Source organism: Cryptotermes secundus, unplaced genomic scaffold (genome assembly GCF_002891405.2).
Source record: "Cryptotermes secundus unplaced genomic scaffold, Csec_1.0 scaffold644, whole genome shotgun sequence".
Lineage (NCBI taxonomy): Eukaryota > Metazoa > Arthropoda > Insecta > Blattodea > Kalotermitidae > Cryptotermes > Cryptotermes secundus.
The window spans coordinates 169,514-183,993 of NW_019742971.1; the positions used below are offsets into that span (position 1 = coordinate 169,514).

The 14,480-nt window shown below is 36.7% G+C and overlaps 2 protein-coding genes across 6 annotated transcripts in view; both read left to right on the forward strand.

Moving 5' to 3' along the window:
- The window catches only part of LOC111873612 (F-box/WD repeat-containing protein 9), a 13,654-nt gene extending 7,651 nt beyond the window's left edge, over positions 1–6,003 (forward strand). For all 5 annotated transcript variants that reach the window (XM_023868478.2, XM_023868477.2, XM_023868479.2 and 2 more), the window contains exons 5-9: positions 321–550; positions 817–1,072; positions 2,920–3,039; positions 4,155–4,313; positions 4,542–6,003. In XM_023868478.2, the coding sequence (XP_023724246.1) occupies positions 321–550; positions 817–1,072; positions 2,920–3,039; positions 4,155–4,313; positions 4,542–4,619 (843 nt within the window). In that variant the 3' untranslated portion in view covers positions 4,620–6,003. The remainder of the gene's footprint in view (positions 1–320; positions 551–816; positions 1,073–2,919; positions 3,040–4,154; positions 4,314–4,541) is intronic.
- A 4,665-nt stretch (positions 6,004–10,668) lies between these two features.
- LOC111873613 (transportin-1) overlaps positions 10,669–14,480 on the forward strand; it is a 36,745-nt gene continuing 32,933 nt past the window's right edge. Inside the window, exons 1-2 of the mRNA XM_023868481.2 lie at positions 10,669–10,679; positions 10,840–10,964. Coding sequence (XP_023724249.1) covers positions 10,866–10,964 — 99 coding nt within the window. The 5' untranslated portion in view covers positions 10,669–10,679; positions 10,840–10,865. The remainder of the gene's footprint in view (positions 10,680–10,839; positions 10,965–14,480) is intronic.

Here is a 14,480-nt window from a genome sequence, read left to right on the forward strand (position 1 = left end):
CGCCTATTACCGTAGTAATGCGAGCGTTACGTTACCGCCACGTACCGCTGGGGAGGTAGGGGTGATCCATAGCTCAACATGTCACAATATTATTAAACATTAATATCTGTTTATAATCAACTGTTTTGTTGACAGCCCATAAGTATACCTATATCTATATGAAATTATTGTCTCTCAGAACTGTAATAATGGCAGCAGTTTTGAATGTGTATTTCCCTGATTTAGGAACATTATCACCAAAACTCTTCTCATATCATTGACAGTGATGATATATAAATGAGAACAGAATTTGAAAAATCTTATGGTTTGTTTATTTGTAGTCTGGCTTGCTGTGTGTGTCCGGATCAAGAGACCGTAGCATTGTACTGTGGGATCTGTCTAATGTGGTGAATGATGACACAGAAGTTCCATATCAGATATCATCAGATGTCCACACAGGTTGGGTCTGGAAGTTTGCCTCTTGTGGTGAAACTGTGTACTCATGCTCTTGGGACACAACTGTAAGGTCATGGCAGCTCACTCCCAGTCTTCAACCAGTGTCTGTATTTCAGTAAGTACATTTTATATTGCATTCTCTATCAGCACTGAGGGACATGGACTAAAACAGAAAATGCTTGTTGCTGTCCAGTTAATCGGCTGTAACCATTATGTCTATCTTTTAAAATGTTGAAGTTATAATGCAGTCATTTTAAAAGTTTTGTGTTATCTTAAAATATAGTCCTTTAATTTGAAGGAAGAGCATTAACTGATAGTTTTTAAAGTTTGGGGGAAAATATTTGGACTGTCTGTTTGTAAATGTTCTGTTTCGTGCATCAGATGTCGGACAGCCGTCCTCTCACTAGACTGTACAGCCAATCTGGTGGCAGCTGGAACATGGACGAGGGATGTGATGCTCTTTGATACCAGGGTTGGACAATCTGAGGTGAGCCTGTACAGAGCTCACCGGAGTGCTGTGTTAGCCCTGTCCATGTTTGGCAACTTTATTGTGTCTGCCAGTGAGGATCATACGTTAGCCGTGTGGGACCGAAGGGCAGAAAAAGTTCTGAAGCAACTAAACCTGTATGCAGATAAGGTGTGTGTTACAGTCTGGATGTTATAAGCTTGCATGTAAGCATGAGATTAACATTCGATGTTACTGGGTTTGTGAACTCTTTCCTCTGTCTAGTATCCGAAACAGAACACTTTTCAGAATTGGATGTTTTTTGAATGTGCTGTGTTTAGCATGTTAGAGAATGGCCAAAGTCCAGAAATCCAGTGCTCGTAATGATATGCCATGATCAGAGCCCTTATGAATGAGATTAATATGTTTCATCAAACCCTGTGAGGAAATTTACATGCTTTGATAATGCGAAGAACCATGTACAAGAACTGAGTGGCTGCATATGTTTTAAGTAATCCTTGCATGAAGTGTGTAAAATGAATGCAGAATAACAGATTGTCTTATATGTCCTGTTAAAATTTTTCATATCCAAAACTACTCACCTATTTTCAATTAAGTATGATATTTGAGGGTTACGTAAGTTGGGATAAGTCATCCTGTTTAGTGACATGTTATGGGCTGGACAGCCGGGGTTTGATTCTGAGCAGGAGAAAGATTTTTCTCTTCTCCATAGCATTCAGACCAGCTCTTGGGCTCACCCAGTCTCCTATTCAATGCGTACTGAAGGCTCTTTCCATATGGATAAAGCAGCCGGGGCCTGAAGTTGACCACACCCCCATCTAGTACCAAGGTCAAGAATGGTGAAGCTATACCTCCACTCCCCCATACATCTTCCTTGCATGACACTTAATTAAGCACAAGGACAACTTTACTCCCCCACCCCATTTTGAGGTGCTACATTAAAAGTCATAATGTAAATTTAATTTTGGCATATGATTTGAGCAAGTTGGCTATAGTGATGTCACTTCTGGCTTGCATTCAGAAGTTTCCAGTTCAAATCTCGGCCAGGACATCATGACGGAGGTTTGTCATTTTTTCCCTGAGTCCCTCAAGGTTTGTTCTGTGTTAGTATTTTGAATTGGGCTGTGTCTGCTTTCTTCCACATCCTTCTAATTTGAGATTTGAGGTTTTCATGGCAGTGACTGTGAGGAATGCCGTCTTCTGGGATGTGGCGCCGTGTTATTGCTCACCAATCATCATATGATTAGACACTTTGTAGACTGAGTTGCTGATAGTATCATTAGGTAAACCATAAGCAACAAGTTTGTTGGTCCATTATAACCACTACTTTATATGCAGTACAGATTGAGCAGTTTTACTCTTTTCTTAAAAATATCCTGTCTTACAAGAATAATACACAAAAAATATTTATCTTGGAATGATCTATAGCACTTGCTTGGAATGTCTTTATATGATTATTAATTAATCAAACTGAACATATTCATAACATGAAGAGTTGAAGAGCACGGTGTTCCAGCTTTGTAACTTTGTGTAGTTCAGAGAGAGCTTCACTGTTGCCTCCATGTTCAGGGTTAAAGAGTACTCCAAGCAGAAAGCCAGCAGAAGCAGGTGATGAGTTGATTAGCTTTGTAACAGTGCATTTGCATTTCCACTGCTAGTTTCTGCACTAAGTGAATGTCAAGGTCACTAAGTTGTGAAGTGTTGCCAAAACATTTTGAGAATATGTATACTTCAGTTGTTGTATGCCTCTCCATTTTCTTAAACTCTGTCATAAGCAAAATGTTTGTAGAGGACAGCCTATATATGAATATAATTCTTCTGTATACTGTTGATATCCAGTAATTTATGCACCAGAGAGAGGTTTTATGTGGTATGTAGACCTGAACAGGCCATGAAAGTTATCATTGATTTTACTTACAAAATTTGTATTATGCGTAACTTTCATGTCCCTCTTTTCAATTACAGCTGTTGAAGTTTTACTTATTGCACATACTTACATATCTTTTTTCTGTTTTAAGGGTAAAGTGAATGATGTTCCCATGTGCATGTCATTCAGCAACAACCTTATTTATGTCGGTGACTCAAAGGGAAACTTACATCTCATAAATCCAGCTCAAGGGCAGTTCAATATTGTTGATGTAAGTACTAGCACTATGTTGTATTTTAGCATCCTGTTGCACTGATTCATATTCATAGTGTGTATGTATTAACAGTCTTCAAGTGCATACAATCTCATTTACCGCTTCTACACTACATGTTCCGGCAGTATGCTGCCATCTTCAGGTGTATCAATCCGTCAACTATTTCACTGCTTGCCTTTATGTGGCCATTCACAAATAATATTAAATTTGTATACATCCTTATATAATAATAAAGTTTATGTATTTAAAACTTGTTAAAACCTATTATCTCATACGTCATATTTTAAATTCGTGTGTGCGCAGGCACAAGAGAGGGACACATCACAAGACGTAGTATATACAAAATATAGGAATATAGGAAGAATGACTCCCATAGCAGAAGATTGATATAATACGTGAGTTTGAAATATGACGTATAAGATGATAAATCTTAACAAAATTTTAATATATAAATTTTATTATAGTACATGACAAATATACATTTTAAATAATTTTACAAACGACACATGGAGGCGAGCAGTGCAATAGTTTAACGTAAATAACACACCTGAGGATGGCACAGTGATGCCGAAACATGTAGTGATGTGACAAGTGAGATTGTGTGCACTAGAAGACGGTCAGTACATACACATCATGGACGTGTAGCCTGAAGATGGAAGTAGTACTCCAAAACACTGGTACATGTCTACCAGACTGCATGGCATCACATCTCTTCCTTGATAGCCTCAGTCTCCCATGATCTCTTAGTACTTAACAATAGTTATCATCTAGACAGAGTGTAAGGGCTGAAATATACAGAGGCCTAGCATATAGAGGCAACATGTTCCAGAGATAGATCTACAGGATTGTTCCCAAAACTATGTCTTCTCTGTTGTAATGGTCTCCCCACAAATGTGTAATTCCTGCTGGGTCACTCTGGCCAAGAAGCTGTTACTGTGTTTGAAAAGGTCATACCCTCGTTCCCTCATTCGCTGTACTGTACAGAATGGTCAAAGTCCAACATGACTGCACACCTCATTCATTCTGTGTGATGCTGTGATCAGGATTTCATGAAATTTCACTCTGTATCGGCAAAGTATCATTGCAAAGCTGCATGTAATGTTAACTTACAGTCGTACAAAGTTGGGCACAGTGCACAGCTGACATGCGTGCAGCATGGAATGGGCAGCATCCTCACAAGTTCAACTGATGGAACGGTTCGAATATCCACACCAACTCAGAGGCCAGAAACAATTGCTGTCATCAGTTCTCAGGTTGGGGAAGTAACAGGGGTGAGTAAATGTGGTTTCTCCCATCATTATAATACTGTGCTGCCCTTCATGTTTGAACAGTGTTCATTCTGTGATTATTTGGCATTTTTGCTTCTATTGTAAAGGTTATTTAGTATCATACTTTTTTTTTATTTGTACGTGAATGTGGGACATGTTTTAACTAAATTATTAAAGATAGATTATGAAGTTTTGTTGGGTGTATCATAACTAGTTATTTTATTTTTGCAGTTTGACTACAAGAACGATATTCTAGTGGTTGGAGGCACTCATAGTGCATTGGAGTTCTGGCTGCCATGTTCTTCATAACCATGTGGAGAATAAATCGACTCTCAGTCGTCAGCTGCGGCACAGATCTGTGTGTTTTGATATTGGACTATGAACATGAAAGTCTTCATTTCATTGACTTTACTGGGATTGATACGGACTCTACGTTCACTGACATTAAAAATAGTTTTCAACAGTACTCGTATATTAACGAAAACCTGTCTTTTGTTAGAGTGATGATCATACTTTTTGGAAAACGATACTAATTTGAATATGCCACAGGTATAGGCAACTGTGTGTATATATATATATATATATATATATATTACTGTCCAATTGTATTTGAAGGTATGTATCTCATTCATATTCATCATTTTGTGCTGCAAAGGTTTATTACAGATGCACAAAGTAGCCAGATGCCTCAAGTATTATAAAAATGCATATATTTATAAATTCAAGTAAAACTGTATTATCTTGTGATTTTATTGTCATTTGTGTTTTATGAATTATGCAGGTTTAAGTATGTGGCCATTACATTTTCATAATGGAATTCAGGGTGCTTACAGGTTGCCACACATGTTTATACAAAAATACTAGTAAGGTTCATCCTTGAACATTGAATTGAGATGAGATGTCACGGGAAATTATGTGACAAAGTTCATGAATCTGGAGAGATTATATTTGCTAATGGTAGCAGGTTTTGTTCGAACATAGCACTATCCAGTTTCAACATACTCACATGATAGTACTGATGTTATTTCATATGTTTATTTTGTGGTGAATATTTTCATATGCAGGACGTGGACTAGTATTGCAGTTGGCTTCCTTTTGTTTTGTTTGACCATCTCACCTTTTGTTTTACAAGAGGATTGTTTCCATGGAAATTATCTGAAGACTGTAATCTTAACACTGAAATAGCATTTCAGCTTGATTTCACATTTATGAAGATTTAATGAAGGTAGTTGTATTACTGACATTCATTTGTTCCCAAAACTGTGTAAGTATTCCCCTCAGACATTTTCTACTATGGCCAAATTATGTATTGAATGTTTCCATAAGACTCGCTTATTATATGAACTAAAACAATTAAGTTCATCTACAAAGGCCATACACATGTCTTAAGCAATCTAATATATCCGTTCCAGATTGTTGTTTTTGCATTTCTGCAATCTGCTGACACTGGTGATTTTCTTGTAGTCAGTGTATAATGTACTGTGTTGGTTATACCTTTTCATCGAATTATGAGCAGAAGTTAGAAAGTAAGCTTATGAGGCATGTTTCTTGAAGTGATGCACTAGCTTCTGCCTGGATAATACCACATAATTTTATGATTTGTAAATTATTTTTCTACCACATCTCTGTGAAGACACAGATATCAATATAACATCATATTCTTATCATTGCTGTTTTCACATCTTTTAAAAAAGGTATCATCACTATAACAGGCCGTGGAGGCCCATAGGGCTGTGAGATGTTGAGGCTGCCACATTTTCTAGAGAATCAGCTCACAGATGGTGGTGAGATTGTCAGCCTTACACACTGGCTGCCCGTTACCTCTGTAATATTCCTGGTACTCATTTCTGTTAGAGGCTGAGTTGATCCCAGGTCCAAAGTGTGGCTGGAAGGATTAGGTCAATTGTTCACATCATCAGTTCTAAATCAGTGGCCTTCTAGAAGCGGCTTCAGAGCTAGAGATAGATGAACCTGTGGGAAGCTAAAACTGGTACCATGGAAAGGACATTGCACTGATTCCATGGACAGGGTTAGAAAAACTCATCCAAAATTATAAGCGGTGTCTCAGGCTGTAGGGGGACTATGGAGAGAAATGGTTTATGAGTGTTAAAATGGCATGCATATCGATTTTGTGAATCAGTTCCAGATATTCTGTTCTTCCAACAGCATTGCTTTGTATTTCTTTATGTAAGACAATGGTTGAAAGCTCTCCAGCCTCCTCTTTCTTCCCACAATCTTGTTTTGTGTCCTTACCAGCTCTTTATTCTCTTCTTGATGTCTTCCAGTGCCTGGCTGAACCATCTTCTTCATCTTTCTGTAAGACTCTTTACTTAAATTTTAATTCTATTATCTGTTCTTTTTTTAGATGGTCCAACTATTGTAATAAATTATCTTTTAACTTGAGTACATACACATTTTACAAACCTACTAGTTGTCTCTCATAGATCAGTAATGTTCAGGAAGTTCCAGTATTTAATTTTGTGATGATCCATCCTGACAGAAGATTTACATAGGATATCTCAGTCATGCCAGGACAGTTTCCACAGTAATAGTCTAGACATCGAGTGGCAAATCCTGATCAATATGTCAGTTACGTTTCTAGGAAAAGCCGTGTAGCATTAAAAGATGTATATTTTCACCACTTCAGAAATTGCTGTTGTCCTTACAGCAAGCATCTTGTGCTTTTGGTGATATGTGCATGTGCACAGGAATCATGTTGGAACGTCTCCAATTGTAGGATCTGATTGTTCTTAGAGCGGTGTTTAAGAAGAGTATGTTCTCCTGGGATATATGCCATGTAGTCTGTTGAAAGTCTGCTCTGCTTACCCCGCTTTCTTTCTCGGCTTATTCTTTGGCCCTTAAGATGGAGTGAGTACGTTCCTCTGAAATATTGGTATGCTTTCAACAAATTACATGCCATCATATCATGGAAGATAGTGCTCATCTCCAAAATGAGTTGTAGTCTGTTATGGAGGAACCCCTGCTTCCATCTTCTATCCTGAAAATGGAGGAAATGGTTTCATCGAAAATGTTACTATCTACCAGACTGTATGATGTCACATTCCAGAAGACAGGAGTCTTAATTAAGATATTTCTGTTAGCCCTAAGATTATCAAGCTATAGTTTTTCCATGGTGACCAACAGTGGTACAGAATTAACTCTTTGCATGGAATAGTTTTGAGCAGTAGTAATTTCAATAGCATGTGGTGTGTCAAAAGTTACGTAAGCCCTAAGTATCAGATATTTAAGATAATTTATCTGATTCACTGGTTCAGTAACTTAAAGACTCAACAAAATGATGATTATACAATGCATATTGATTGCCTTGTTTTTGGTAGTATGAACATTGACTTCATTTAAAATAGATTGAGGGCAATCGAAATACTATGAAACAACATTATAGTCTTGCATAAATCAACTAAATATAAGTGTAAATAACTGATATAATTTGTAACGTTACAATTAGTATGCTTTTTAATCTCATCTTCAAACACTGATTTCTCTATACACAGATATGGTATTTCAGAGCTCTTCAAGCTGCGACTTTACATACATTATCACTAGTTAAAAAATAACAGTTATGAAAACAAATGTTCTTTTAATGTTAATAGATGAACTCCACATTATCCAGCATGTTTGGGGTGTGCTGTTATGAATCTGCCAGTTGCGTGAGAAGAATTCTTACAAAAACCTCTTACAGTCAACATGTTTTCCCCTTCAGTCAGAATCTTCATGGGTAACAGATTGTGGATATGTGTACTTGTAACAGGCTTACAGATTCAGCTAGGCTTTACTGAGTGGCACCTGTGTGAGAGAAGATGAAAGCAATGCTAGGGATACCTGCAGCAACTATTACATGTTGGGTGCATGTGTGCACATTGAAAATTTTTTTATGAATAACTTTGAAAATTATCACAGTTCTAAAAATTGTTGTCGGTTGAGAACTCCAGATGCCCGGATTCTGGATAGGTGGGAGTTTACTGCATATTTTCTTATCGTGATATAAGTTTTTATAATATTACTTAACTCTTGGTAATTTATTTTAATTTATAACTTTTGATATATTTTACACTCGTTTAATAAATAATTATTTAACTTATTTTATGGTATTATTTATCACCCACTTCCAAACATACTGTCTGCCTGTAAACTGGAGATCAGTAATCTGAAGACAGGTGAAACTACAGTAGCTCATCCTTAAATGAGATGTGTCCCTTAGTTAGAGGATGGTGAAAGTTGAATAGTGTCACTACAATGCAGGTCACAGCAAACAAATGTAAGCACTGGATATTTATTAGTAATTTCACTCATAACAATAGAAAAGTGGGTACGTAATATATCAGAATGCTTATTATCCTTTTTTTATTATTCATGTGAGTGTGAACATGTTCCAGAATTACCTATGGAACTTAAATATAAGCTAATTACACTACCACTCAGGAATTCATAATATGAGATGACTCAAAAAATAAATGATATACTTTCATTACATTATACTAAAATTTTCTGTTGCTCTTATATTGAGCTGTAACAAAATTATAAATAAATCACATGCACAGTTTATTGACTTAAGATTGCCATTTTTAGTTAAGGGTACTTTGTTAGCTTTTTGTTCCATATTTGGTTTTGATCATACACAAATATGAAACTTTAATATTTCTATTTACCTTGTCCTTCCTATTAAAATGTGATCATTAATATGGCTTAAGGTCCCATCTTATGTAAATATTATGAAAGGTGTAAATTTTGTTGGCTTCAAAAATAGGATGTTCTAACATTTTGAATGGTATAAATTCAGATATTATATTTTAGTTTAGACTACTTTACATGTGAAATTTTATTCATAAATCTGTGACATCTGCATCTACTTTCCAGGTTAAACTATATCAGAACTGACAGTTTCTGGAGGAATTAATTCTTTGTATTTTCTTAGAGGCAAGTTTCATAAGAGTTAGGAACTACATATCATCCTGACCATGCACCCAACACCAGATTTAGGCAAAAACCAAATATGCCAGAGATAATGAAGATATATTATAATAGAAATTGCTCAGATTAGACAACCATTCATATAAAATTCACCACCACAATTCTGAACCCTGACATCTCAATCCACACACACAGTACCATCAACTGCATCTTCCAGGATGACTGGCCTATTTGCTGCCCATCCTCACCTCAGGCCTTGGGAGAGAATGGGAACTAACATATCAACACATCCTGTAAACATGTTCCACATGACCATTCATTCCCTCGCTACTTTCCAACGCCTGTTCCACCACACAGGCCCACAGCCAGCCTAAATGTTTTTGTGAGTGGAAATTGAGGCCTACTTATATGATCTCAAAGGTAACTTTTATATAATTGGTGGCTATAATTTTTTTTGGACGGGGGTGAGGGGTCTGCCCTGATACAACATTCACTTGGTTGTACACGTGTCCTCTCCAACCTCTGCCAGAGCATTTATCTCTGTTTATCTCCGTCGGATGTCTTGATTGAGGATAAAATTACATTCTGGAAACAGAAAAGTCCTTTAGTATGTCAACATTCTAATAGTTCATTTGAGAAATTTAAGGGGTCATTCAAAAACCAGATTCAACGCTGTTCGAAAGGTCAGTTTTCTCAAGGGGGAAAAAAGCTACTGGTGAAACAATAGGGAGTGGCTAGCATATTCAACAACCGGTTCGGTATACTACTTTATCAGCAAGATCTTTTCATCATCGACAGCACTTACTAATCATGGGTTTTGTCACGGGCGAAACATCGCTTGAACTAAAAATTACGAGAACTTTGTAAAGATTTAAAACTGTCTAGTGGTGGAAAATTGCATCTGGGGAGGAAGAACAATACAAGTACAGAGCGTACAATCAAGTGCGCGCCGCGGCTGCAATTTGCCGTGAGTCATNTTTTGTACCTCGAAAAATTGCCCCACGTACAAACCCTACTAATCCTACCCTGCATCTCTTTTGCTACTACCTAATTTGGGTTAAGAGTGCATTGAAGGCAACCACTCAATCGAAACATTCAATAATAACCGATAATGAGCCCTGCAAATGCAAACCGCTAATATTTAATTTGAATTTAGAAAGAGATAGAGAATTACAGAATTTCTATGCTGAGTTGTCTATTTTCGCATATGTACCATTCCATCATTGAACTGTTAATATATACATTTAATGACGTTACAGAAAGATTTGTGTTTATCGCTATTTTCGCTGAACTGTAATTAGAACAGCATAAAAACAAAATTTTGTCATAAATCTTGCAACTCGCAATACGATCAATGTTGTCAGTGTTCCCATTTGGCAATGTAGCAATGAGTAGGAAGTAAAGTCAACTAACATACCGATTACTAATAATGCAATGAAGGTATAATGTAAATGTTCCCGTTATTTTATTTTTAACAAAAACACAACAATTTAGATTATATAAGAGTAATTGAAATGTAGCATATTTCTTATAAATAAGGAGGTTTTGGTTATAGGACACGTGATGACCTATCTTTAAACTTTTTGCTTCCGTTTTTCAGGTGTGAGGGGATAGGCTGTATCAAAAATGGCGTGGCAGCCGCAAGAGGAAGGTTTAATACAAATACTCACACTTTTGAAAGAGTCGCAGTCTCCTGATACAGAAACACAACGATCTGTCCAACAAGTATCCTTCGTATTTCATATTTAAATCGTACCTTATGTAGATTTGGATATTGGCTTACGTGGTAGGCACCGTTTGCCAGTGTTAGGAAGTTATTGACATTCTTCCTATTATGAAATAGCTCTTAAAATAGTACTGTGATATATGTAGCAATCGATTATGTCCGTTATAAATTATAACATATAACCTGTTCTGATTGTATGTATCTGTTGTTTACATTAATGAATATTTTCATATCAATTTCTACTTTGCCAGTTGGATAATTGTTTCGAAAAATATGCCCCGTTAGGCGCGGAATGTGGTACCCGATATTCAGATAGGATTATTAAATCAGTTTAAATGATTTTTAAGGGTTCAAATGGTGATTATAATTTTAAGTACAAAACCTGAAGGAAGTAGAAGTAAAGTTGTCCATGTGCTTAACTAATTAAGCACTACGCCATGAAGACACATGGGAGAGTGGATGTAAAAATCCACATTTTCTTGACCTCAGCATTAGTTGGAGGTGAGTGGTCTGCTTTACGCTCCGTCCGCTTTAACCCTGGTGAAAGAGTCCCCATTACGCGTTGGATAAGAAGCAGGGTCTTCCCCAGCGTCGGTCTGGACGATGTGGAGAGAGTAAATAATTAGTTGCAGTGTTTGTTTAAATTTGTGTTCTGCTTGTAATCAGTTTCATGTCCATTGTATTTTGGACTGTGAAATGTGAAATATATGTATGTATATGTAGAAAATTCTTGACCCAGCTGGGACTTGAACTCTGACCCCATGGATGTCCAGCCCGTAGCCAGTTGCTATACTGACTGTGCTGTCCCAAGCCCACATTTAATTGAACAGTACTTAAGTTAACAAGGAGTCATGTAATGTTCCCGTCAGTAGTAATAGTATTATGCACATCAATTTAAAATTATTTGGTTATTTAATTGCCGTATAAAGTCGGTGAAGGTTATTAATGTTTTAAGGTTGTTAGAAGATCAAATGATTTTGAATTGTGGAATGTTGAAACAATTCTGGTGACTTAAACTTTTTTGGAGCAGATGCTTGTTTGCATGTTGTTACAACCCGAACTGTATGGAAAATCATATATTTAAATGTGGTGATTGTTAATGAAAATGGGAAGTGCCAGGGATTAGAAAAATGTTTTTTCTTTTGTTTAAACATTGCTACATGTAGCAGAAGCCTGGCCTTGTATAGAGGCAGTTGTTAGCAGACAAACAGCAGCAGAAATGAGATTTTTAAGAAGTATAGAAAGAAAAATCAGGGAAAGGAAAATAAGGAAGAAAGCGAAGAAAAGAAATCTGTAGATAAATATGTTAGAAGAAAAATTAATATTGTATTTTAGCGTCCTGTTGCACTGATCTTCGTCCATGATATGTAAGCAATGTCCGTCTTTTAGTGCACTCAATTTTACTTGTTACTTCACAACATGTTTCGGCACTACAGTGCCATCATCAGGTGCTCTATTTACGTCAGTCTATTTCATTGCTTGCCATTATGTCATTGTAAAATTTAAAAAGTATTTAAAGTATTTACTTTTTAAATTTTACAGTGACGTAATGGCAAGCAATGAAATAGATTGACGTAAATAGAGCACCTGATGATGGCACTGTAGTGCCGAAACATGTTGTGAAGTAACAAGTAAAATTGAGTGCACTAAAAGACGGACATTGCTTACATATCATGGACGAAAAATTAATAAATGACAAGAATGAGGTGGTACAGGCCTGTTTTAAGAATGACTTATTAGAGAATTCTGATGAAGGTTGTGAATATGAGAATAAAAGATAAGTATCCAGTAGGGAGACTGAGATCAAGATAGGAGCAGCAGGTTAGGAAAGGTGTCATGCCGAAGGAAGAACGGGATGCATTGAGGAGGAGGTTTGGGATGACAAGATGGAAGGATGTGGTTGTTGCCAATCCATGTAAAAGAGAAAATGTTAGTGGAAGAAGGGGAATTTATTAAACTGGTGTATATTTACATCAGTATTTGACATTTTCACTCCTTGCATTTCTGTTGGTGACATGTGTTCCTGCATGTTGTGAGTATTATTTGATTGGAATACAGTTTCTATACTTGCTTATTGTTATATGTAGTAGGTCTTCAAAAACAGTCATTTAATATAAACCTGCTCTTATGTATTGCCAATATAACTGACTCAGAATCTTGAAAATTAAGTACTAAGTTCTTGTGTGTAATACTTACTTACCTACTTATGGAACTGAGCCCTTCTTGAGAAGCCAAATCTGCAGTTACTCAAGAATTTCCCAGTATTTTGTGGAACCCAAAGGTTCATGACTGTGTTCACAAGAGTCCTCCACCTGTCCCTATCCTGAGCCAGATCAATCCAATCCATACCATCCCATCATATCTTTCTAAGATTCATTTTAATATTGTTCACCCACCTATGCCTTGGTCTTCCCAGCAGTTTCTTTCCTTCTGGCTTTTCCGCTGATATCCTATATGCATTCCTCTTCTCCCCCATTTGTGCCACATGCCCTGCCCACCTCATCCTCCATGACTTGATCATTCTAATTATGCTTGTGTTTAATAGAAGTGAAAAAATAAATGGTTCAGATTAAGTCTTGAGATCCTGAAAATTTCTTGCGATATGCTATTTCCATAGTATCTCCTTATTTTTTTTCCCCATTGGCGCTACAGCCCTAGGCGCTAGGCCTCCATGAAACACTCCGTTTCACTTCGGTTCACTAGATCTTACACATATGGTAGGACTCCTTGGGCGAGTGATCAGCTCGTTGCAAGGCCTCTACCTGTAGACAAACTCAGAAAAACGCACACAAACATCCATGCCCTGAGTGGGATTCGAACCCACGATCCCGGCTTCCGAGCGAGCGAAGACAGTGCATGCCTTAGACCGCTCGGCTACCGTGACCGGCAGTATCTCCTATTACCCTTATTATTCAAAGATACAAACTTTGCATAAACATTATCAGGTTGGCTCTTGATCCCCTATAACTATCGTTACTTTGTAATCTGTATTACTAATGCAATAATAAAGGAGAAGTTCATAATTTATATTCAGATATTATGATAATCAAAGAGGATGATAGACGAAGATAATCTTCATTTGGCTGAAAGGGCATGGATTGAATTCAGCAGGCTAAAGTTGTTATTCCACAGTGCTCTGTTAAGATAACACAGGCCAACAGCTGTTTTGGTGCCGGGGTATTTGGAGCTGATTTCATATGAATTTGATGCCCTGAATTCAAATATGGCATTAGTTTTTGCCTAGGAGCTCAAATTTTTAAGATATAACATTTTGGTGAAATATACGTTACACTATTTTAAGTTAAATCAGTGGATCAAATAAAAAAACTCAACATGGAATTTTTATTACTATATTATAATTATATTTTTATTTTATTACATTAAATACAAAGATAGAGGAAAAAATCATCGACTATATATAACAGTCAAACCAACTATAGTCACGGAACACTACGGAAGCTTCTTTTTCGTGAATTTCTTGAATGTATTTTAGAACAGTCCCTTTTTAAATTAAA